Here is a 24,706-nt window from a genome sequence, read left to right as displayed (position 1 = left end):
AAAAAAAAGAATAAAGAAGGAAATTCTAATTCATCCCCTTCTTGAGGCCACTCATATGAATCTTTAWGCTCTTCTAAGACTTTCTGGAAAAATCTGAGCCATTGTGGTTTCTGATTTTAACTCTGCTACAGTACAGAAGAGCCACACTAAGCTCAGTCCTAAAGACCTTTCTCCTGCAGTACTTTTGGGTGGTTGTGTTTTGCCACGGCATGCAGATCTAACAGCTTGAAAAACTAAATCAGGTGTCTAAGAAACACGGCGTTGGAAAAGGAGGGCCCTGCTATTATGGTAAACAACTGTATTTGCAAGAAGTAACCAGAACTACACTGCTCTTCTGCACTGGCAGTACAAAGCAACTGAAAGGAAGGCAAGTGTGACTTGGAAGAGCAGGTACTACCTTAGGCTAATGACTTGCAAAAGCAAGGAGCATCCAGTGAGATCTCCCTGAATGAGCAAACAGACTTTTTYCTAAACTCTTCTCTAGGAGCAGAGAAGAGGCTGGGACCAGACATCTAAATTCAGAACGGCAGGGAAGGAAGCTCCTAGCAAAATTTCATTTTAGACCTGGCCCCAAAGTCAACACAACAGTGCTATCCTGGCAGAGGCAAGAAGTCTAGGGGCAGAGCTGTGTGACTACCTCGCACTCCTGGGGATTTTCTACTGTCCCCAAACCCAGGGCCACTGTAGTCTTCACTCGCCATTCAGCAGCACCTTACCAGCAGGGACCTATTCCACCTACATTCTGGAAAACATCTCTTGGAGCACGTTCCTGGGGAAGCTGAAGGAGGAATGGAAGCAGGGCACCTTCAAGACCATCCCAACAGTCTCCATGGCCAAAGGATGCAGAAGAGAAGGCAGACAGGGGCCCACGATGGAGTGGCTACGACTGTTGGAAGAACAGTGATTTGGGGAACAGAGATCCTCAAAGGTTTTCCTGGAACAAAGCCCAGCCCTTCTACCACAAAGAATATACAGATAGATCATAGAATTTCCCTACCTTCCCTACCCTCCCTACAAATTCTCACTTGAGAAGAACAAATCCCTGTCCCCTGTGAATACTGYTGCTCAAAACTACGTGTGTTGAAGGACTCACCAGAGACATGAATGCACCGAGGAGCTGCAAATGAGAATTCCCAACACTATTTCTTTGTGTATTTAGTATTGCCTTTAAAAGACAAGCTGAAAAGCCAGGAGCTCCTGTTAACATGAGCACCACAGGCCTCAGTAGGACTCTGCTTCCCTGCCTCTGGAAAACAGTTGCTTACCTCTCAATTTACACAGGGTACTCAATGTACACAGTGTACTCAAGCTCACATTTTATTATTTTAAAAAGAGGCACTTGCAGTATACAGACTCCCTTTCTTTCCATCTGGCTCCCAAAATATGAAAGTTGGTGTTTGGGCTCTTTTTCTCTCTCAGTTTCCCTTTAATCAGAAAACATGTGGACTTTTCAGGAAAGGGCATGATGCAAAACGTGCATATGGACAACAGTTCTCTTACTCTGATCTACCAATAAACTTGTACATTTTATATTTACAATTAACACGTTTACATTTTATGTTTCTTAGTAAATTTTATTTAGCAATACTTCTACTGTTTGCTTTTGAGTGCCTCTTCACACACACATTTCTATGTCCAAAAGAAAAATCCAAATCAATAATATAGAGTATAGATCAACAGAGAGTAATATCTCTCTGATCAGAAAGAGACACATTCCTTAAAAAAATAAATAAAAATCACACAAGTTACCTGGGCCAGGATACGCTAAGCCAACTGCTCCACTCTGTTTAGAGACAGGATGTACTGTTTACTCCATGTGCCCTAGGGTCAACATATCTGTTCCACATATCCCTTATTTAGATGGGATGAGATTTTGTCTCCCCTTTTTTGACTCACAAAACTATAAGGATGTCACCCTAAATGTGATGGTCACGAATAGAACTTGGTTTCCCTTCCTCCCTTCTGATACAGAAATATCTACCACCTTGAGCTTCAAGCCCTCTTGGTGTGCAAGAGCTGCTCTTCATTTATTTCTTTAAATATGAGATAATATACCACTCTTCCAGACACAAAGAGTGACTCTTCCATGCCACAAAGATGGTTAAAGTGGCAAGTTCTTACCAAGAGATGTCACGGGGTGTCAAGAAGTCACTAAAGGATGCTATTGCTTGGCTGTTGAAGCACAGGGTTGCAGAACTCAGACTAGGCAGTGAACRTGACAACAGGGATATCGTCGGCTTTATGTTTGCTCTTCAGCCTCTGGGTCTTTCAGGAATGTATCTTCCACAATCGAGGATTCACACCAGGACACAAGGCTGGGCTGAGATTCACTGGGATCCAGCTGTGGCTGCTGATCTCTAAAGAGATCAGGAAAAGGTGGAGGGTCTCCTCCAAGATCATGGGACAGGAACCTCTGTCCAGAGCAGACTTCTTGAAACTTTGTTTTCATGGGAACTTCTCTGACATTGACATCTTTTCTTCTCAGGAGGAATTTCCTTAGATTTCCCCTTCCCAGTCACAGAAGTCCTTACACACTCTTGCACAATGCTGAGCTTCTAGCTTGAGATTGCAGGCTGAAGCCAAAGAAGTGACACCAAGTCTGGGTTTCTTTGGTAGCCCAGGAGCTACAGATGAGGCATTTTTTAGGAACACAAGATGGACACCTAGAGTACTGATATGTGGGAGCCACAGTCCCCACTGCAGATGGAAGAGAGCCCAATGCTGAACAGTACAGAGGAAGCCGTGCAAAACTAAGAAAGAAGCACAGGTGACAAGAAAGGGATCATGAAAGGACTATCATCAGCTGGAAAAAAAAATCACTGGTTATCATCACTACTTTGTTTCATCAAGAAAGATGAGCAGAGAGGAAAAAAATCCCTCTAAAAATTTTACATATGGAGAAAAGAGGAAAAACAAAAGAGAATATAAAACATATTCCTAAAGCCTTGAAAAAACTAATCTGGATTAGACTCATTTTGAGGCAAAATAACTGGACGCCAGCTGAGGAGCAGAAAGCTTGCACTGTCCCTTACGCTCACATGAGCCTCCAGCTCACATGCTTGAAGAGCTGAACTCTTCCAGCAGAGGCTGCAGATGAATAGGTACTTGAACGTGGCATTTCACAGGGCCAATGGTTTAAAATTAAATACCTTTTAAGGTAAGGACTTGTTTTTCAGTCAGTACTTTCTGTTTGCCAAGACCAAAACATGGGGTGATTCTACCAGAGTTTCTAACTATACTCAAGTCCAAATCAATCTAGAAGAAAGCAATCTTTGAAGTGTTAGAGCTGATATTATCTCTTCTGGAAAGGAACTATCGCTCCAGCTATGCCTGGTGACCACAGAAGGGATACAGACCGTTTGAAATCCTTTCCTGCTTTCTCCAATCAGGTATTTTTCACTAAATCTGTTTTGCAGTCATTGAGCACTAGTTTCTGAACAARAATCTGGCACTCCGTAAACAGAGCTGAGAGCATAATTTGGTGATTATTGTTTTTTAAATAACTCAAGTTCCAGTATGCATTTTTCTTTTTGCTAGCTAAACACAAAGCCATTAGAAAGGCTATTGCTCTTAATCAAATTGGGCTATTTCCAATTGCTGTCATTTTTATATTTTACTTCATTTTTCAATTCATGAATGTCATGATTTGTTATTTAAGCACCGACTTTCAGTTCAAGCACATTCAGAACTACAAATGAGAATGATTTGGGCAAAATTATACAAAATGACTTTCTGTGCACATGGAAACCATGGAATAAAARCAGTTATCTAAGGATGAAGCAAAGATGTATGGCTCTTCTTACAATTTAAAATTGTAATTACACCCATTTACCTGGAATAGACATAAGCTCCAGGTTTGTGAATTGGCAGGAAAAGGTTTATTATTAAACACTGATGGCAAGCGCTTGCATTTTGGATCCAATTAAAGGTGTAACCAAAGAAAGCCAAAAGGCAAACATTTATGCATGTCAAAATAAGTTCTCGTACTTCAGAGTATTCCCTGGAGCTATGAGAACATATGGGATAAAAAAACCTCTAAACCCATCGTTTGCATTTACATTTTAAAACGAGGATGCAGTTTTCAGAAGTCCAGTTCCATGAAGTCAATAAGAGTKTAATTTCTACTGCCTCTAAGAGTGACACAGACAGATCAGTGCCAGGCACTTTTCAGCCTTCTGCAATCATTAATGGCTCCCCCAAGACCCACTCCCACTTTCTGAATGGAATTTGCACAACGGGAATTGCTGTAAAATTCTGCAACCCCACAGCAGCCTTGATCATGTATTCTTTACAGCCTTTCCTTTTACATTATATCCCTGAAGCCTTATTCCATTCCAGTACTCACACAAAAGCTGCAGTAAAAAATATTTACAACATAAAATTAAAGATCATGAAAACATTATGCAGTGTAAACCTCTTTAATAAACCCCACATTCCTTCTCTAACATAACTTTTCATGACAGTCACAACCAGCTACAACATAGATTAGCACATGATACTGTGAGCRTCTACTTTTCTCTATGATTCACAGCACTTCTACTTTTCTTCTAGGATTTACGATGCTTTTTCCTCCCTTTTGAAGGAAATGGCAYGAAGGCAGCTCAAGAAACTGAAGCAGGTCAATCTAACACATTTAACTGGTACGAGCAAACTAGAATTTAAAGCTTCCTAAACCAGGAGTACTACAAGAAAGAAATCTACAGTTACTGTACCTTGGGAACGCTTTCGCTTAAGACATGCGGCATCTGAATTCTCCTTATTTCCTCTCCATTTGAACAGAGAAGGGAGGGAGAAGGGAGGGAGGTGGTAGAGAACTAAAAGTAAAAACACTGAGCTTCAAAGTAAAATATTTTAAAGGGGTGTCATTTTCTTCATTAGTATTGCTTTTTTTTTTTCTTAATTGACATTTCACCGAGTAAATACAGCATTTAAAGACTGTCTTTGTAACAAAAAGTGTGAGATCACATTAGCCAAATTTAACTTTTCCCCTTTTTATAAACAGTTAGGACATGACAAAGGCAGCAAAGCTGAAAGTGTTAGTAAAAGAAAAACGTGACAGTGTAACCACCAGTCTTAACCAGTGCCTTTGCACCGGTGTGTTTGAAAGCAGAGGCATACTATTTTGTATAGAACACAATAATCCTTCTTAAATATATACCAAAAAAAAAAAAACATTTAAATGAAAATAAAACATTCAAAATCTAACTCTTTAAGTGCAAGTATATCATTTTCCCCAAAGACTGTGMGTGCATAACAAGTTAGATTAGACGTAACATCCTACTGTGAGCCCTGGTCTGTGTGTCCTGGTGCCTTCCACAGCGCAATGCATGAGCAGCAAAACCTGCTGCTGACAACCCAYCATCAGGAACAGGAGCAACTTGCCTTAAAAATAAAGCAAGTTCAGAATTTTTGCTAGATTTGTCTTATTTTACCCCTTTTAAGATAGAATTAAGAATACTGAGCAAATTAAGAATACTGATTGCTGCAAAGCAATCGCCATACCTCAAAGCAGTGTGATTATAGAAGAAATACCTTAAGGAAAAGCCTCTGCTAAGCAAGTCAGCTATGTGACCAAGAAGCTGTTCAAGCATTATCCTGGAATACTGTTTTCCTCCTTGCTGTTAAACTCCATTATGCTGGGACATTTACTGCACTTTGGCTATTCCAGAGTTAAGCTGGAAAGTGCAATTCTACAAACCTGTCTGCTGAGCACTGTGGGCGCTCAGTCTTCCAAACAGCCTTACGTGCTAAGCAAACACAACCACTTCAAAACGCTGCAGCCTCAGAAATCTAAATATAGTCACATAAGTGATAAAATCCAACGTGAGAGCAAGAAACAGGCTCTAGCCTGGGCTTCTGCACTCCAAAGTGGAAGTCATTAAGCAAGCTCTAATTATGAAGCCTGCTGGAGTGGGGGGAAACACCACTGAAACAACCTCCTTTCAAATGCCAGGAAAGATTAATACCCTATAATTTGATATATTATATAGAATATTCAACAAAATATTTTCCTGGATGCAGCAATACAATGCACAAGAAGATTATATAGAGGAAATTCAGCTAAAATGTAAGAAAAAGTTTTTTACTGTAAAGGTGGCTGAACACTAGAATAGGCTGCCCAGAGAGGTTTTGGAGTCTCCACCCTTGGAGATCCTCAAAATACTGTACAGGGTGTGGARYAGCTTGCTGTGGTCGACCCTGCTTYGAGAAGGAGAGCTTCTGAGTTGAGTTCTAGCTGAATTTTGAGCATCTCCATGGATGAAGGCTTCCCARCCTCTCTGTGACAATGCAATGACCATGTTTATTCCTTGCTTATTAGCTGGGCACTTGCTGGTCCTGTCCTGCTGCCTGGCACTGATACCACAAGTTTGGGGCTTCACTGCACAGCAGATAATAGAGAGCAGCTTTACCATGTACCAAATTTCCWCTCTTTTACCCCTCAGGAACTTATGTAAGGGATATGTGGGCTCCAGGCACACAGCAAGAGAGTAAAATCAGTACTCAAAGAGCTCCTGTGACCATTCATCAGCACGGTCCTGGTCTGGATATCTGTGCCTTTTTCTTCTAGTTAAACTTKCTTAACAAAATATCTGGTTTAAGAACATTTAAGAAGCTGCCGTGGTCTGAGTTTAAAGTCTTATTTCTCTTACRATGACCTTGCCACTATTGAAATCACTGATGGATGCTGCCCCTTTGATAGCCTATTTCAGGTAGGTCTTGAACTTACCATCTGCCTGGGGAAGCATAAAAAGCAGTTTTCAGATCTTGCATTGTTTTGTATATTTTCAGCAGAATGACTACTAGCAAAGTAACATAAAAATGCTCCATTTTTATTTTCCCTTTGAAATGTTTTCACCTGAAATACTGCTTCACAGAATAAGTGTGATAACTTRGATCTTTCCCAGAAATATTTAAACATATTGCTTACTGTAACGTAACTCTATAGAGTCACATACAGTACAAGAAAGGTTAATATTTCTCTAGGAAAATATCAAATAACTCATTCTCAGTGTGATTAAATATACCACCAAAACATTTTTGTAATTTAAAGGTCAAAGTTTATATTGAATAGTTAGAATTTTGAACTTAAGAATTTATTTTAAAACATCACCTTAAAGCCCACGTTGATATGAAATTCTGTACACCAGCTTTGAAGAATAAATCTTCCTGAAGTAGGATGGGCAAAGTCTATATACAAAAAACACCTCAATGCTACTTGGATAAAAACAAGTACTGAACAAACAAATTTGAGGTCAAAAAAAAATTTCCATCTGTCAGCATCATATCAGAACAACAAATGACAAACCTGGAAACTACATTTGGGGGCTTAAGGTGTCCAGGATTTGACTGTTTTTTTTTTTTTGCAAAGACTGAACAATGAGTGTCAAGCTTTATTCTTAAGTACAACCACAAAATGACAACATAATGATTCTTGTTCTGCTCAAAACAACATAAAATTGTTTAAATTAATGACAAGCTAGAAGATGCTTTCCTGAATCTGTTGATTTTGTGTTTGTGATTTGTATTAACTTGAGCACAGGCTGCAGACCTTCTCTTTCTCAGCACAAAGGAAGAAATGCAACTAGACCCCTGCTCTTTTGACCAGGGCTCATCTTCAGCATGCTTGTCTTTTGCAYCTCTACTAGTTCGTCTGTTTTCACCTTATAAAGGTGAAAACCAAAATGCTGCTCTAGGCAGTTTGCTCCTCTGCAAGGATTCCTAACTCCCCACTGAGGCAGAGGTCCCCAGGCTGCCCCATGGGCAGGAGAACCTGACAAGTCCTTCACCTAAGCAGCATCACGGGCTGCTATTAACTTCCTCTGGTCCCAAGATGGTCCCACCTCAACTACAGATGCTCTGGACAAAACATAGTTGCTTTCTTGTTAAAATGCTTAAATTCAGAAGCAGAACTGAGAAAAAATAATCCTCATAGAGCGGACTCATGTTTCTAGAGGTAAAGATCTTGAGTGTATTCCATACTACACATAGAGGGGAAGCAGCATCACTTGGCCTACACTCGAGTAAGGTGATTTTGTTGCTAGCAATGCACTACCAGGTTGCTTAAAAGCCAAGTGCACTAAACAGCTCATAAACATCTTGCTCATAGTTCTGTTTTCTGCAGGAAAAAATCTTTAGAGAACAAAGAAATAGAAGGAGGAGGAAGATGAAACTGTAAACCAAGTGTAACCCAAGTCKTGGATACTAACTTACAGGATATCACGTTACTCCAAGTTTGCAGGCTGAATAAGAGAAAACTACCCGAAACAGAAATATGGAACTAAACCAACTCCTGTTCACCATGAAGATGAAGGATTTCTGGCTCCTAACTTTTCAGCCTACTGCCACCATCTGCAGCAGGGCTGGSGTCAGACTGAGAATCAACAAGTTTGAGTACTTGATATCAACAAGATGCTTCTCGATGAGAGGGACTGGCTTTTCATTGCTGACAACATACCCTGGCATGCTCACGTAACAGACAATTATTATTAACTCCTTTAAGTAATAAGATCTCAGTGTAACAGATAGTCTTGAACTTTTCCTGGGGAATTAGGTAAAATTGTTACTTTTTTCATTGTTTACAGTGCTTACCATAACATTGCAAATAGCCACTTCATCTTTCAGTGATATTTAGAAATCCATTACAATTTCCATTAGTCTTAAATTTAACAGTTGCCTATAAATCCTGATGGGATTAAAATCTGTATAGTGAAAAGGCTAATTTCAGAAAAAAATATAGCAGCAATTTTAGGATTTAAGGACTTTATACCCTTAATTCAACATTTTTCCAAAAAATAACACTTAGATCACCAGTGATGACGTAACAGTCCTCAAGTTTCTCCGCAGTGCTGTGTGTAGACAGCAATCATCGTCGTTAGCTGAYTGGAGATGTACTGAGACACATATTAAAATGATTAAACAACTTTTCCCACCCACTTTAATCATAACTTTACTGTGACTCCCTTACTACTACTACAAAAGTCTGTTTAAAGTTATCCATGGCCTAACACATATTTCGTTTTCAAGTGATTGTACTTTTTTTTYTTTTTTTTTGGCTTCAGTTTTATAAAGGGCACAAGTGCCTGAATTTAGAGGGGTTTTTCCCTCTCTTATCTTTTCATAAATAGCAGAGCTCCATAGGGTTTCTCACCACTCTGCTCMATCTTTCCTACCTCAAACTTGACAGCTTTTGCTCCAGAGACTCCGTTGCTCAGTCGATCAGCAAAATCCAAGTAAAACTCAAGAGATCCTTCCTTCAAAAGTTAACCTGCCTTTGGCTGTAAAGGCAGCTATAAAAGATGTGCTTTCCCAGTGTAAGAACACTATTCTACCACAGACAACACTGCCCTCACAGTGGGATACAGCTATGCTAACAAAGCTGAGCTTTGTATCCACATTCACTAAAATGATAAAGCAAGCACAGAAAAGCAGGTAAATGTGCCTTTCAAAAGGGTTTGGGCTGCTGGGGCTCAGGGATCACACAGTTTTTTGCACCTGCCTGACACAGCTTTTACAGCAGGAGACTATGCTGCAGCTTGGCTGGGGAAAAGATTTTTCAAGGTAGCACAAATGGAAAAAAAATAAAAATAAAAATAAAAATTCAGTTGCTTCATTAGTCTTGAAGGAAGCTAGGAACTTTGCTTTCTATTCTATTGGAAAATCCCCTTTAGTCAAGAAATGATTTCTGCTTTTCCTTACAGCAATTACAAAACTACTGTGAATACTGTCTTGCTTCTAAATTACGAACAAGGGCTTACTTGTGTAATCACATAGTTCATATATAAATCTTCCATGCTTAGGGCCAAGAGGTACTTCTACATTCTGTAACTGTTTTGTACAAATTATGCTCAATTTATAGCTTCAACAGTTGCTTCAGAAAGAGAAAAACAACCACAGCACTACTAAAGTGTATTGTGAGGACTCCGCTTACTCCTTTTGAAGTCCAACACGTGATAACCACTAAGTCCAACTGGAGCATGAAAGCCAAATATATTGAACTTGCATCGTGCTGTACTTACCCAGAGCAACTGACTCAACTGTAAGAGTCTATCCTTAAAAATGCTAAAAGTATTTGAGATACCCAGGAACTTCAACRGACCGTCCTCAGCCTGGTTGTTAAAACGCAGACTCCTTGATTTAGGAGACCAGAATGGACTCCTAAGATTGAGCATGACTGGACACTACTCTGATAAAGCCACAGATTGAACTAGAATGGAAAATGAAATGTGATCTGTAAAACTGATACTCCCTGTAAGGCTGAATTAGGAACACTGGCTGGAAAGCTAAGAGCCAGTTTGTGTTCAGACATGGACACTCTTCCTGATGCATCAAGGGATTTCACCTTTACATGAGATTTTTAAACACAATAGAAGGATATTGTGGAACATAAAGGAAAATGGGAACAAGCAGCTTATCCACGGACATAATTTTACCAAGTGCTCATCAGATGTGCTGTAGCAGGAAAACAGGTGAGCATGCTGAAGCCTGTAACAGTGTTCCCCACTATGCAGAATGAAGAGCCATCACAGAACACACTCTTATTTGACAAAAACAGGTCCCCATCATGCAGAAAACATAGTTTTAAAAAAAAACCCAAGCATTCTTACCCTCCTTCCCATCTACAGGTTTTGATACTTCCATATCAAAGCTCTCCTGCAGCTGCTGGCCTTTGAAACGATTGAGATGTTCCTGTTCTATCAGGTTGCTCTCCTCCTCTTCCAGGGGTTGCCACGTCCCGTCAATGAACCACTGTCCACGCATCACAGGGATTTTCTCAGATTCTGGAAATCAAACAGGAGATACTGGTTTTTAAACACATATCACACACTGACAGCAGACAAAAGACACAGCAAATGGTTTGGTGTTTGGAAGGCAAGTTACATTCCCTCTCCTGCAAGCCCTAACCACCCTACCCCAACTGCAAACACCAGCTTTTCCCAAGGGGCTGCAGCCACTACTGCAGCAGCAACAACCTGCCAGCAGTGGGGCCAAGGAAGCCGAGTTTTAAATGTGTGTTTGTGTGTGAAAATCGGAGAGATGGATAGAGAGATGCAGGCTGTGAAAGATTCATTAAGGGTTAAGCTCAAAGACTAGTCCAACTTTAAAAGGATTATATTCCTCTCTACCCAGCTGCCTTGTATTTTTTTTAAAATTAAATAGCAACTTAGTGAGACTCATGCTCATGTACAAAATTGTACCTGTGGCTTGTAAGAGATATTAAGAGGATGCAGAATGAGGGGGGGAGAGAAACCCATGTGTGCACAGCCTTGCTGCACACAGCCTTGCTCCCTGGGCACTGTGCTTACAATGAAGCCATTTCCATCATCAGAAAGGGTGATTTTAAAATACTTTCTTGCTAGAGAGGGAAGTTCTCCCTAGCTGAAACCCGGCCTTTCACTGCGGGTTGCCTTCAGCTGCTGCATTTTGGTTTCGAGGCCCCACGTGGGGAGCGGGGTGTCTGTTCCGTCCGTTCGCTCTCCGTGCCACAGAGCAGTTCCTACAAGAGGTTTCTCACGGGGTCCATCCCTCACGGAACAGCGATCGATGCCCAAACCCATTCCCGCGGCTGCAGAGAATGGGAATTCGCCTCTTATATAAAGCACTGCAAGCAAGCTCAGACAGCAACATCCACTCCAGCTCAGAATTTCCCTCCTATATCTGGAAATCCAAGAAGCAGAAGTGCTCCGACCACGTGTGAGACGTCAGCAGAAGGCAAGTGCCCCCAGACTCCTGGGGTGGCTGCACAGGGCAGTTTATTGAACCCCAGAGCAGCCAGACCATTAACTTCCAGCACGTGCTGGTGTGCACTAGTACATACACTAGCACGTGTGCACATACTAGTACATACGTACAGCTATGTGTGACTCTTCATCCACCACAGGTACGAGCCGGGAGGGTGATGGGAGGATCTTCTCCCAATATATTGATGATCTATTTAGGAGACTAAAAAGCCTTGGGTCCTCAAGGGCRTGGTTATTTAATGGGAATAAATCCAAATATATCAGAAGGATAAAAAAATCGGAGTGGTTTTAAACTGCAAGAGGTGGTTGCTACAAAGAACGTTGAAAGTTCAATGGTCTGAAAATTTTGACTAGTTTTGGAGTCCGCATCCTACCAGGGAAGCGTGAAAGAGAGGGATTTGAGGTTTTTTGGAATGAAATGTTAACTGCAGTGATGCAAATCACCACACAGAGCGAGCTGCACGAGGAACAAAAACTGAATTTAAACAGCAGTGTCTTATTAGGCACTGGGCTTAAACTGTGGGAGAGGGTTTCACCTGCCAGACATGTGCATCGTGCCGYGGAAGGAGCCCCACGGAGCCTGCTGCTCCGCTCCCCACACAAAGCGCTGCCTGTGGCGGACGCAGAGCTCGCCCRAGGCGCGCGCGGCCACAAAGGAGCCCCTTGTTGCCCAAGCAAAGGGACGGTCATGTCGGATGTTAATCCTTACTGGGAAAATCTGCAGGCAATTCTTTAATTCCTGCCTGAGAATTCTGACGAGGCTCCATTCACTGGATCCATTAAAAGGGTTTTTTTTTGGTGTTAAAAGCTGCCGTATGAATACTATTTTATACTCCAAGCCAAACGAGTACAAGACACCTCTTTTCAATTGTGAAGGGCTTCAAAGTTTCCATGTTGGAGTTTCCACCTACACATTCCTCAAGCTCTAAACATAAACGGTTACAAGAAACATTTTCAGGCTCTTTTTGCCCGAGATAAACTTTCCCATAGCAGTGCTTTACCAGAGTAGACTGCAGGCTCAGCAGCAGCTCTCTAATAACACATGGGCAAGTTCCTCTTCCAGGAAAGCTCAGGCAGGAAATATTTGWATCTTTGAAACAAATAAAAAGAAATTATTGTAAAAATCTTTACAAGGTGGTTGAAATTGGGAATGAAGTAATAATATACCAGGCTGCAGGCTTGGAAAGGGCATTTATCTGGAAAACCCTTCACCTATAAACCACCTCCAAATCCAAGGCAGATTATAACAGAGCTTTGCTTTTGGAGCAGGGCCCTAAACCATGAACAAAGCAAATCACAGAATGGTGTTTTCTAAAACACCATGGGATTTTAGGGAAGCTCTGGAATTCCTTCCCGCCACCTTTAAGCCCGTGCACTGCAATCACAGACCTCTGTGCACAAACTCACCCCATTTCACAACTGACCTTCAAGGCTGCTTTGATCACCAAGAGCCCGCAAGAGAAAACCCTCCTGGTCCAGGAAGCGAGAAAATGACATTTGCTTCTATCAGGGGGAGGCTTGGCTTGGAAAAACAAAACAAAAAGAAAGCATCTGCCCTACACACACAAAGCCWAAGAATTTGGTCTTTCAGATAAGAATGATCATATTTGAAAGTGCAATGTGAGGAGGAAGAAATATTTCATGTTAGTTCTCCTTAGAGAAGGCCCAGTAAGGTGGAAAGAACAACTTTCCATTTGTATCTGTGTTCTGCAGCTTAGAAAGCCAAGCAATGACAGCTACAGCAGGTGCGTGAGAGGCTGGAGTTTAGTTCGGGTTAAATTTTTAATTACAAGTATCAYAATGACAACCTACAAATGCCCCAAACACTCATAATCCTTGAACTCCTAAAGCCAGCAGTATCTCATTTGCAAAGCAGAGACTGTCTACTAGAGGTGAGCCATGACACTGAATAAGGACATATAAGCAAGGTGACACACTAAGAATGCCCAGGATTTCCTGTGGATAGTGGGAAAAATAGACAGTTGTGCCTCAACACACTGAATTCCTGCTTTTAYGTCTCCCTTGAGATATAAAGGTCCTTTTACTTAAAAGATACTTATAGGATTCGTTCAGTGATCTTGATCCTATCGCTTCATTTAGCACCCAGCCTGGCCATTTTAGCACCYGACTTCAATCGCTCCTATCCACCCTCAATAAATTCCTCCATGTCCCCAGTATTCACAGGTGATTTTAGAAAGCTTAAGCTAAACACTTAAATTTTTGCATTCTGAACAAATGAATGACAGGTATTTCTATCATATTATAATTTAACTTTAGTGTGTACAGGGTGGGAAAGAGAAGAGAATTTCAAATTTATCTGATGGTGAAGTGTTATTTATGTTTGTCCCCACAACCTTGAGCCCTGGGAAGTGATTGCTTGGACTTCTCTGCTGCCTTAAGAATTACCCCATATAATCTGCCGCTGGCAGTGCTTCAGGCTGACAGATAGCAGGATGTTTGGCTGGTTATACATTGGCATGGTGTATTTACACAACCCTTTCTAAATATATCTGAATGGCAAAGAAGTTGAGGAAAAGCACTTTGGTTTATTATTCATATAAATTCCTTTCTCTAAAAGTGGTAAAATATAAGTGGTTTAGACTGCCACRAAGGATTATCATGATTTACACAAAAAAGCCTTTTTTTCTCCCCCTGAAAAAACAAGTAATTGATTACAAGTGCTGTAATTAGCGCCATGAAAATACAAAAATACAAGCAATTTGTATTATGGTAATCACCTAAATCCTCTGAACCAAAAAATAATGTCAATATTAAAAAAATGCAACATATAATACCCTTGCAGCAATTTATATAGGTATATCCCAAATATTCCTTTTCTGGTGAGAGTCTTCTTTATATGATATGCACATCCCAGCCTTTGATGTCTCAAARGACTTCAATAAATACAAATAGCATTAAAAAGACCTGCAACGTGCTTGAACACACATACTCAAAAGTATTAACTGAGCTGAATTTGCCTCTTTTTCTTCTTGAATTACGACCTGAACGCTGTTATCTGCTTCCTGCCACCACATTGATTCTCAGGTATATTACAATAGCATGTGTCTAAGCACGCCACAAACTGGTGCTGCTTCATCCTAATTGATGAACAACTACTGCAAAACAGTGCAAATAGAGCTTGAAKAAGATGCCAGGAAGAAATATACTTTGGGAATATCAACAGAAACTAGCATGCATGCGACGTGGAAGAGGGATAAGGGGAATGAAACAATAAGTGACGGTCACTCAACTTTCATTTCATTGCTTCAAAACAAAGGTCTTGTCCAGATGGCTCCATGGCCAAGTTAAGGCAGGCACAGCAGAGCCTGCTCTTCAGTCTCAAAAACCCCATAATCATTAACCCACAAATTAGACACAAAAGGTTAATACAACATTTGAAAGCCCCCAAATTTAAAGACTGTGTTTTGCTCTAGCTGTGAAACTCAGGTTCCTAATACTCTGAGCCCAAAGTGGAAAAGCTGACCAAGACCCAATGTTCACAAAATGCAGTCAACTTGGTACGTGGACTGCCTGCGCTTAGTGCACTAATTCCTGTTCCTTAAATTTGGCTTCTTTATCACTGTGGTTGTGCACAGTTTGCAGGGCACAGAGATGACATCTGTGCAAGCTGAAGGTAACCGAGGCTACAGTGAGGTGACATCTAAGGCTGAGGGCTATTTAAATAAGGAGCAGTCCTGTTCACATGTGTATCAAAGTGAAGGAAAACACAGCTTGCTGCAAGGGCAAGCAGTGACTGCACTGCAGAAATGCTGGGCCTCGGGTGTCCTGGAAACTGCATTACACACAAGAAGCTGAATACCGAAATAGAAAAATAGCTGAAATAGAAATATTTCAGAAGAGCATTAAGGACAGCCACCTAAACTTTTAAATATTTGCTATCCCTTGCTATTGTATGAAGCCTAATATTATAATTTGGGTAGCTTTACTGCACGGCCCGTGGGATTTTTCTCCAGTGCAGGCAGGTTAAGTGTCATGACCAGTATTCCTCAAACTCCGTATCATCTTTAGCGTGACTCACCCAACAGCCACCACCATCACTACTGCTACAGSAATAACCATTTGCACATCCTATTTGTGCCAAAGCAAACGCACCGAGCGCAGTTTGCACAAGACAATGCCTGTTCTCTTGCTCAGCTTCCTTACAGGTGGGGCTGGAGACCCTCCTGAAAGCACAGAAAAAAAATAAATGAGGACAGGAAGCTTTATCACGGGAAGAGATGGTGRCAGAAATTGAGAGTGAAACTACATTTTATTGTCAGTGGCGTGATCATGCAGAGGGGAGTGAAGAGAGGTTATAATGAAATGGCCAGAAGTTCATTATTTCACTTAGGTAGGTAACATGCCATACTTCTATGGCTTAGAGTCTTACAGCTTTCTAGCTGTTCACCACTACATTAYTTCAGAATAGAGCAGGTCGTGATGCTTAAATAAACAGATCCGTTCCCTTAATCACTGCCCAAGCGACCTTCCTTTGTGTGGCCACAAGCACAATCTGTTCCATTCTTTGGGAAGCAACAATGTAACCTGAAGGCTCCATGGTGAAATCCTGGCCAGAGAAAAGCTCCGAGTCTCATAAACCTTCAGAGCCGGAATTTTATGCACTTTCCTACACAGAGTTATTTCACTCACTGAATTGTAAGGAACACTACTTTGCAGCCCCATCAAATGACTCTGATCTGCTTTACTGAATTCCAGAGTTGCGGGGGGAATTTGCTCGCGTTTCACTGAGATCAAATGCAAGAACAACCTGATCGACCCAGAAGGAATCCTCTTCCCAGACAGACTGACCTACACTGCAGCTACCGGCTGTGACTACAGAGGAAATCCCACAGAAAGAGGAGCAATGTTTTCAAAGTTACTTCCCATAACAGCTATGGTTTTRAGTACAGAACTTCCATTTTTAGTAAATTCTTGTCTATTAGTTTATCAAATTTCAGTACCATAGCTCAATTACATACATAAAATTGAAATTCACACTGGTATAGTACCAATTGTGAAATTGGCTAAAAAYTTTGTAAGCCAAAATCATTTAACTTAGATATTTTCTTAAGATTATAAATTTTGCTAACGTTTGTAAAGACTCAGCCATCTCTTACTTTTAWACAGTTTAAATGGAGACTTTGGGACTCTACCCTGGAGCAAGCGCCCACGTTCTTACCACCTGGAGACATCCATGTGGGCCACACAGGCAAGGAAAGTGTCCTTCAACCAGGAAAAACYCTTTTCACACCAAACTACAGGTAACGTAGTGAAAAAAAATCAGACGGATTTAAAAAAGAAAAATAATCTAGGGGTCTTAGTACTCTGCAGTACTTTGAAGTGAAGCACTTGCTCCACCAGCTTCTGCTGGAGCCAGTAAGCTGCAGAGGCGAGTCCCTTATCCGCTCTTCACTAATGCACRAAAGCAGCTTGCATGCTTTGAAATAGCAACAGGTGAAAGCTAAACTGAAACAGGAAAAAAAGAAAAAAACAAATAAAAACACCTGTGCCACACAGGCAAGTGCCTCCTCAAATGTAGGGATGTGCTCCAACCCCACTGAGGGCCATGGGGCTTTTACCAACCACACACTCGACTGCAGACGTGGAGCTCTCCCGAGAGGCAATTCATTAACCAGCTCTCTCCAGCACCAAGCAGCAATAACCACATATGTGCAATTTGAGCAATTAGGGTCCAATATGGGGTTATTTTGGAGAAAAAAATAAAAGCAAGATTGCTCCTGCACATGCCTCGAGCCTCCTGGAACCACTAACAAGGTGAGAGAAAAGATTAGTGTGCCCCTGAATATGTTCTACTCCTTCCCTCTTCCTCCTTGGCRGAGTTTTTATGCATTGTCCTTCTAATCCCACTCCTTGTTCTGTCTGCTCCATCCCATCTCTGGATTTACTAAAATTTCATCCCATCTTTCCTTTTTTTTTTTGCTCGATAGTTAGTTTTCCTCCATAAAACTGGCATGATTTTTGTCTCTTGCATCTTAAAGATCACTGGCTGGGACCTCATTTCCCCCTTACAGTGCCATTTACCTTTGCTCTCCAATGCTTCTCCTGCCCAGCTCTGTGCCAGACTCGCTCCACTGTGAGCAGGTTCAGCTACTTGCAGCCCACTGAAATAGAAAAGGTCTCTGCTGTGGCGCAATCTCTGGCCAACACTTAAATCACTACTTCTCCTACACCTTTGTCAGCCTTTGCACACCACTGACAGAAATGGTCACATTTYTTATTTTAATTTCTTGCTCTCTTGTGGATTTTCACTCCATCTAGCCCCTTGGCTTTTATAGTGCCAGCTCTTGTGGGTCCTTCTCATAGCCCTTACAGTGCCAGGAAGGGCTCTGTCCAAGGTCTAGCTTTGCCCTTAGCATCCTCTCTCTAAGCAGCCTCTTCCCCTAACACACAGATAAAAATGCACCTAATTCTAATCTACCCCATTACCTTCAAATTAAATCCCATCCTATTTCTCTGCTATTGCCAGTAATATCCAGCATTCAAGCCTGAATTTGGTCAGAACACAACTCTTGATCCTCCTCATTTCACAAATGTGTTTTCACAGCAGCAGATAAAACCTCCATCTTCCTGACACCCAGGTGTAACCCAAACATCCCCTTCATCTCTGCCTCTCCCTCATTAACTGCATCCAGCCCTGCAGTAGAAATAATTCTGCAAGATGGGAGTTTTCCAGTCCATACTGCAGCTGTAATTCTCATCCAGCTCTTTCTCCTCTTGACTGCTCCAGCACCGTCTCTCCAAGCTCTGGTGTCTCAGCCTGCTCAGGTCGAGTCACCAAGCTGTTGCACAAGAGTTTTTCCTATTTCTCTTTTACTCTGTCTCACCATCATTCAGTGGTCCTTGTCTGGACAGGCCACGTGAACGGTCAAGCACAGCTCATTTTGGAGGATTTCCTAATTCTGGTGTCACTTGACGAAAGAGTAGACTTCATTTTGCTCAAATAATGCTTACAAGTCACAAAAATAAACCTCAAAGACACATCCAAACAAAACACCTACAGCTCCCACCTGCTCTAGGAAAGAATCCTTTAAGTCACAGATACTCTTTGCTTTAATCAGGAAAGGTACCAGAGACCATAACCTTAACAGAGCATATGAATTATTAAACTTCTGTTGTGATTTGCTACCAAAGTACTGCAAGTCTAACGTGATTTCATCARCACGTGTTAGGCCTTCTGGTTAGGAACAAGCCGGTTGACAGCAAAATACAAGATGCTTTTGGAAGGAAGGTATTGAGACACAGGAAAAAAAAACCCAGGAAAGACTTTAAGAAGCACAGGTAACCCTTCACCTCGCCTTTAATCTATCAGTGTGCATTTGCATTTTATTGTGTTTTATTTACAAATATTCACCCTTCAATCAAAAAGTCTATTACATATAGGAACAGTCTCCGCCACACTCTGAGACGTGCCAACACGGCACAAGTGACATCCTTTGCATACYATAAAGCAACAAAAAAGTGCTCTACTACTGAAGACTGAAACAAAYGCAAAGCACAAACTTACCCAAACACTTATTTCCGAAACCTCAGCTTTTTCTTTTGCTACATAAATCTGTTTTATTGCTATTTCCATCTCAGAATACAAGACAAATTTGTACAAAAACTGTAAACTAAACCTGCAGTCTCCTCAGAAGCACCAGACTGGATGAAAGCAGCACARGCAACAGGTCTGGTAGGATCTGTACCCAAGGCCTGCCAGACTGTAAAGAGTCCATGCAAAAATTAATATATTGCCATCTGTAGGGAAGGGACAAGCACTCAACGCTCATGCACAAAGCAGACAGCAGAGAAGCCCCTCACAGCTCTCACCCCTTGATTTTTAGGGTCAGCAATGCAATCCAAAGCGCCACCAGCAGCTGAAGCACCACAGGTCTTGCATCTTATTGCTAACCACTGTCCCCTCCACGAAAACAAGCGCCACAAAATAATTTACTACCAAAAAAGCCTTTTGCAATCATCTGGTGCCAAGTGTTAAGTCGGTTACTTGAAGATTTTTCAAGAATCCTGACCAGCTCCAGGTTCAGGAGCTGATTCAAGTCTCATTTCACACAAAGCTTAGCTGGCAGCTTCACCATGCACTGTCCACTGCCTCTTCTTCCAACACAGAGACTTGGAAATTTACTTCACTAAAAGCTTAAAGGCAGCTAAAATCATTTGTAAAGCTGCCCTATTCCAGCCTGAGCAGGCCAATTTTAAAAGGAAGACCCAGTGGCACCCTCTGCGTTCACAGGTTTTCCCAGCTAAGCTCAGTAGAATCTCTGTTAAATGTGGGCAACAGAACAACTCTTCCATCTTCAGTCATGGACAGTTCCAGTAAGACAATTTCTTTGCTATATCGAGTGGTGTTCTATTTAACAGACCTTTTAAACTGTTAAGCAAAACGAAAAACAAACCAAAAAATTTACCAAACCTGAGAAACAGAAGTGTATTTATGATTTTTAAGTTTTTAACATTTTGAAATGATTTTCTTAATGACCTTCCAAACACTACAGAATTCCGATCCACAAGACCATACGAAGAAATAAGAGTAGATTATATTCCCTCAGCAGGTTAAAGAAGAACGTGAGCAGTAGCAATAGTTAGAGAAATGCAGAAWTTTCATAGTCCTGTATTTCAGAGGACCTCATTACATCAAAAAAGGAACAACTTCAATAGTTTTCATCTGCCTTATGGATCTACTTTAAGAGTGTGCATGTGGAGGTGAAGCACTTTACTCCTCCCAAAAAGGCAGTACTCCATAGGCACCCCATATGGATGTAGAAATGCACATTTTGTTGTTCTTTCTCCCCAGGTGCTTCAAGACTTTGTAAGAGTCCCAGCTCACTTYTTAACAGACAGTAGCAGAGRTGGGTKTCCAACACTGGCAGAATTCAAACCCAAGAACATGCTGGCAKGAARAGAAACYATCAGGAAAGTGAAAATTAAGTGTTTAAGAAAACACTGTGAGAACTTGCCATGTCACTTGCATGTCACCTGACAAAGGAGATCAAAAAGGGACAAGCAGCCTACCAATCAAAAATACCAGACAGAAGGAGTAGACCCATGGGCCAGACTTGTAAAGTCAAAAAATAGGAAAAAGCCACCAAATCTACAGGCTGTTGATTTAACAGACTCACCCATGACATCAAAAAACAGACTGGGCAAAACCACAGAAAAATGCTTGTAAAACAGTCCTCTTCAACCAGGAGGGCCAAAGAGGAGAGGATAATCTAACAAGATTCAGACAGAAGACCCACACTGAAATATTYTTTGTTAGGTCCACAGAGGACGCAGAGATGCCCAGTTTCAAACTGCTCCCTTATCTGAGAGTCTCACTAAGAATTTTAGTCCTCCTCTGCTGCCTTTGCTAGTTCTGCAGCACTAATTAAATAAATCCCAGAGGTCACAAGGTAAGGATAAAATACTCAGTAATTAATCTGCTCAAATTGTATCTCAGCCTAATATTAAGAATTAAACTCGTGATGAGCTTAAGATGACATGGAGTGAGAAAACATTTCAAACGGCAAGCTATAATCAAGACCTTGCTATCATTTAGACTATACGTTTACTAGCTAAAGATTTGTCAGTGYGCTCAATAGTGTGGCTGTGAGATAACAGCCTTCCCTGAAATACTGTACATATGCGGAACAGAAAAACAAAACTTGGAGGAACAACAGAGCCGACCTTTGCTCTGAACCAAAAACATGAATCAGCAGAAACAGAGCAGTTGCTGTACTCTTAGCGTGCATCTCAGCATATTTCAAGCCGGTTGTGCTCATTACACTTCATGCTCATGCGGTCAGAGAGCAGGATTCCCCTTCTGCTCGATGGCACCAGCAGCTCTCTCCAGCACCACAGTGAACCGAAGTGGCAGAGATCCTTGGGATCCCAAAGCGTGTGCAAGGAGAAGCTAGATCAGGAGGCACTGACAGATCACATCAAAAGCTTATCTTAGTCTTGCAGATGAGTGCAGCTGATAATAAAAGACTGAGCACTCTTTAATCAGCTTTCTGAGGACAGCAAACATCCCCATCCCTAGTCTCCTTGGATCATGGGTTTCTCTCTCTGGCCTAGCACTGCTTCTGGTGCTAGCCTGGCGAACCTTCTTCCAAGCTTCCAAAATCTCCCCGTGTGGCATGTGTTAGTACCTGAAACATCTGCTCGTCAGGTTTAATGAGACTGAGGCAGTTCCAAAACAGACACTGCACAGGGTCAAGAAATTAAACCCTTAAGCTGCTGATGAGCACAGCCTCCCGCTGCCATTCRCAGGCACAATCCTAGCTCACCTGCCAGCTCTGCTCACTCATGCTCATGTCCCCAACGACCAGGAGGGACAGCAATGGTTTCCTCATCGCTTGGCTGACCAGCACCATCTCTTCCCAATAACCACATGGCATCTGCACCACAGATGGGCTTCGGGGTGAGAAGCAAGAACTACCTCTGTTCTTCCCTGGAGGAGCTGTGCCTGGGCTCTTCCGGAGCGGACTGAGAGCAGGAATCCCCTTTTCGGCTCTGCTTGCTCCTCCAAGCTCCTACCGGMGTGCTGGGGCAAGGGTTGGAAAGACCAGACAAAATGTCACATCACAAAAGAATTTTACTACCTGGCGCTGGTTTCCATGGACCTCCCTCCTGCAGATAAGCTGAGGAGAAACAGGGAAAACAATTCAAAACCCTAAGTTTTCTGGTCTGCCACTCTGAAACATATTCCTCTTTTAAGGTCTTCACAGGCCCCAACCCTGCCTCCTGCATCTCAAAAATACATARAAGGAACAAGAACCTGCTTGTCCTTCTCCCAGGTCCATGGCCCATGCAAGGACAAAGCCTATTTTCTCTTCACTGATTCCACAACAGACTCCTTGTCCTTGAAAGGGGACACAAAGTACATGCCCAGGGACAGCTGAGCAGTGGCACAGTTTGTCACCTCTGTAAGAGCAAATGCCCAYGTACCCAGGAACCACCTGGAGGACATTTCCTCCCAAGAAAGGGGAGGAGCTCAGGTGTCTACTCTTCCCTTCTCTGTTCTCCAAGGTCCTCTCTTCTCCTCTCTGCCCAGGACACACACGGATCCAAGGGGACATCCCGTCTTGGAGAAGGATGGGAGCACAGTGATATCAGCACCTCATTTTGAAGTTGAGAGGATGAAGCAAATATATGGTGTCCTTATGTCTCCCCTTCCCAACAGAGGGATATCCAAAGTTTGTGTTGTAGTGGARAGCAGTCCCATTTCAGACTACCTCCCAGGGGAGGGATGATGAAGGTCGGAAGATGACTTTCCTAGCAGAGAGGAAGAGGAGAGCARAGGCAGAAGCCAGATATCAGCCCTCTTACCCATCACTCTTTCCCAAAGGAAAGAGATCACAAGTGACAGGAAGACAAGGCACGTACAGCTGCTTGTTTCCAACGTGCTCCTCCTGAAGACAGATGTGCATATGGATGGAGAGAAGGAGGCRTGAAAGTGTTTAAGATAAATCTCCTCCACCTTTTCCTTAGGAAATGAGAAGCGTAAGTAAGGTTCTCAGCCACCTTCCTTCCCCAGGCATCCACGGATGGGAAGATTCCCCTGGATGTGCACAGAGGGGCAAGGAAGAAAGATGCCCGGTTGCCATCTCCATTGCGGATGTGTAAATGGATGCCCAATGGCCACAACCCGAAGGTGTTTGCAGGTGGGATAGGGGTCCCTACTGCCTCCTTTCCCCCMGGGCAGCCCTGTGTCCCCTCTCAAGCACACGCTGAGGGGCGTCCGTGCCACCTCCCYCATGAGCATGTCCAAGAGGCTGCTGTGCCCCCCATTCTTCCCCACACATCCCTCAGTGTCCCTAATCAGGGAGGGGGGAGCAAGGGACAGCTGGGTTGTCCCCACAAGGTGCCCAGGCCTCCAGGGAAGCAGGATTAGCGGGAAGTAAGAGGCAGTGCCAAGGAGCCCTCGTCAAGGAGCTGCCCCACTCCTGCTCTCGGGACCCTCTGGGGGTTCAGGGGTGATGGAGTCGCTCCTCATGGCACATGGGGACATGCGGAGGGGACCCAGCACCCTCCTCCAGGCCTCAGGGATGTGGGGGGTGCCCAAAGGCCCCTGCCCAACCCCAGACCATGGGTGCAAGGGGAGCCTGGTGCCCCCAACCACCTTCCATAGCTGTGCCCATGCCCCCCAACATACAAGAGACCCCTGGGGCGCCCACGCGAGGGGCACCCAGTGCCCCCACCTCAGTGTGAGGGACGTGGGCGTCCCCCTTGCACCACACACCTACCCCCACCTCCATGAGGGTGTCACCAGCCCCCTCGCACAGCGCGGTTGGGCGAGGGGCATCCCTCAGGGTGCCACATGGGGGGCACCCAGCCCCCATCTCCACCTTAGAGACAGTCTCCCCCAAACAACCCTGGGGGTCACCCACAGCCCCCCAACACCACGCGGGTGGGCGAGGCAGCCCAACGCCCCCCTCCTCCAGGTCCAGAAGCGCCCCCAGCCGCACTCACGGTTCCAGTAGACGGGGTAGCACTCGCCGCTCGCCACGTCCACCTCGTAGAGGCCGCTCCGCACGCACACGGGCTCCACGGGCGGCGCGGCGGGCGCCAGGGCGCGGAAGGCCCGCTCGAGGCGCAGCGAGTCGTAGCCGATGAAGGGCTTCCAGCTCTTGCGCTCCTCGCGGTAGAACCAGCGCACCTCCTCGGCGCCCAGCTCGCGCACCACCTCATAGCGCGCCCGCGCCGCGCCGCCCGCCGCCGCCGCCCGCGCCCGCTTCCTCTCCGGCAGCGCGAAGCCGCTGCCGCCGCTCTCGCTGCTCGCCAGCCCCGCGCCCTCGCCCTCGCTGCAGTCGCCGCCCGTGCCCGTGGAGTAGCGCGGCGAGGCGCCCGAGTCGGCCGAGTCGAACTCGCCGCCGCCGCCCTCGTCGCTGGGGCTGCGCTCCCGCGCGCCGCCCTCGGGCTCGCCCTCGGAGGACGAGGTGGAGAGAGCGGCGCGGAGCGGCACCGGC

The 24,706-nt window shown here is 43.6% G+C and overlaps 1 protein-coding gene across 1 annotated transcript in view; it reads right to left on the bottom strand.

Moving 5' to 3' along the window:
• DDHD1 (DDHD domain containing 1) overlaps positions 1–24,693 on the bottom strand; it is a gene marked incomplete at its 5' end in the record, with an annotated part of 59,060 nt that extends 34,367 nt beyond the window's left edge. The window contains 2 exons of the mRNA XM_026051511.1: positions 10,605–10,778; positions 24,210–24,693. Of these exons, the coding sequence (XP_025907296.1) occupies positions 10,605–10,778; positions 24,210–24,693 (658 nt within the window). The remainder of the gene's footprint in view (positions 1–10,604; positions 10,779–24,209) is intronic.
• Positions 24,694–24,706: the final 13 nt, after the last annotated feature.

The sequence above is a fragment of the Nothoprocta perdicaria genome, unplaced genomic scaffold, assembly GCF_003342845.1.
Source record: "Nothoprocta perdicaria isolate Ctin4 unplaced genomic scaffold, notPer1 scaffold_76, whole genome shotgun sequence".
Taxonomy (NCBI): domain Eukaryota; kingdom Metazoa; phylum Chordata; class Aves; order Tinamiformes; family Tinamidae; genus Nothoprocta; species Nothoprocta perdicaria.
The sequence above is the reverse complement of the archived record's forward strand: the minus strand, read 5'-3'. Positions and strand labels throughout refer to the sequence as shown.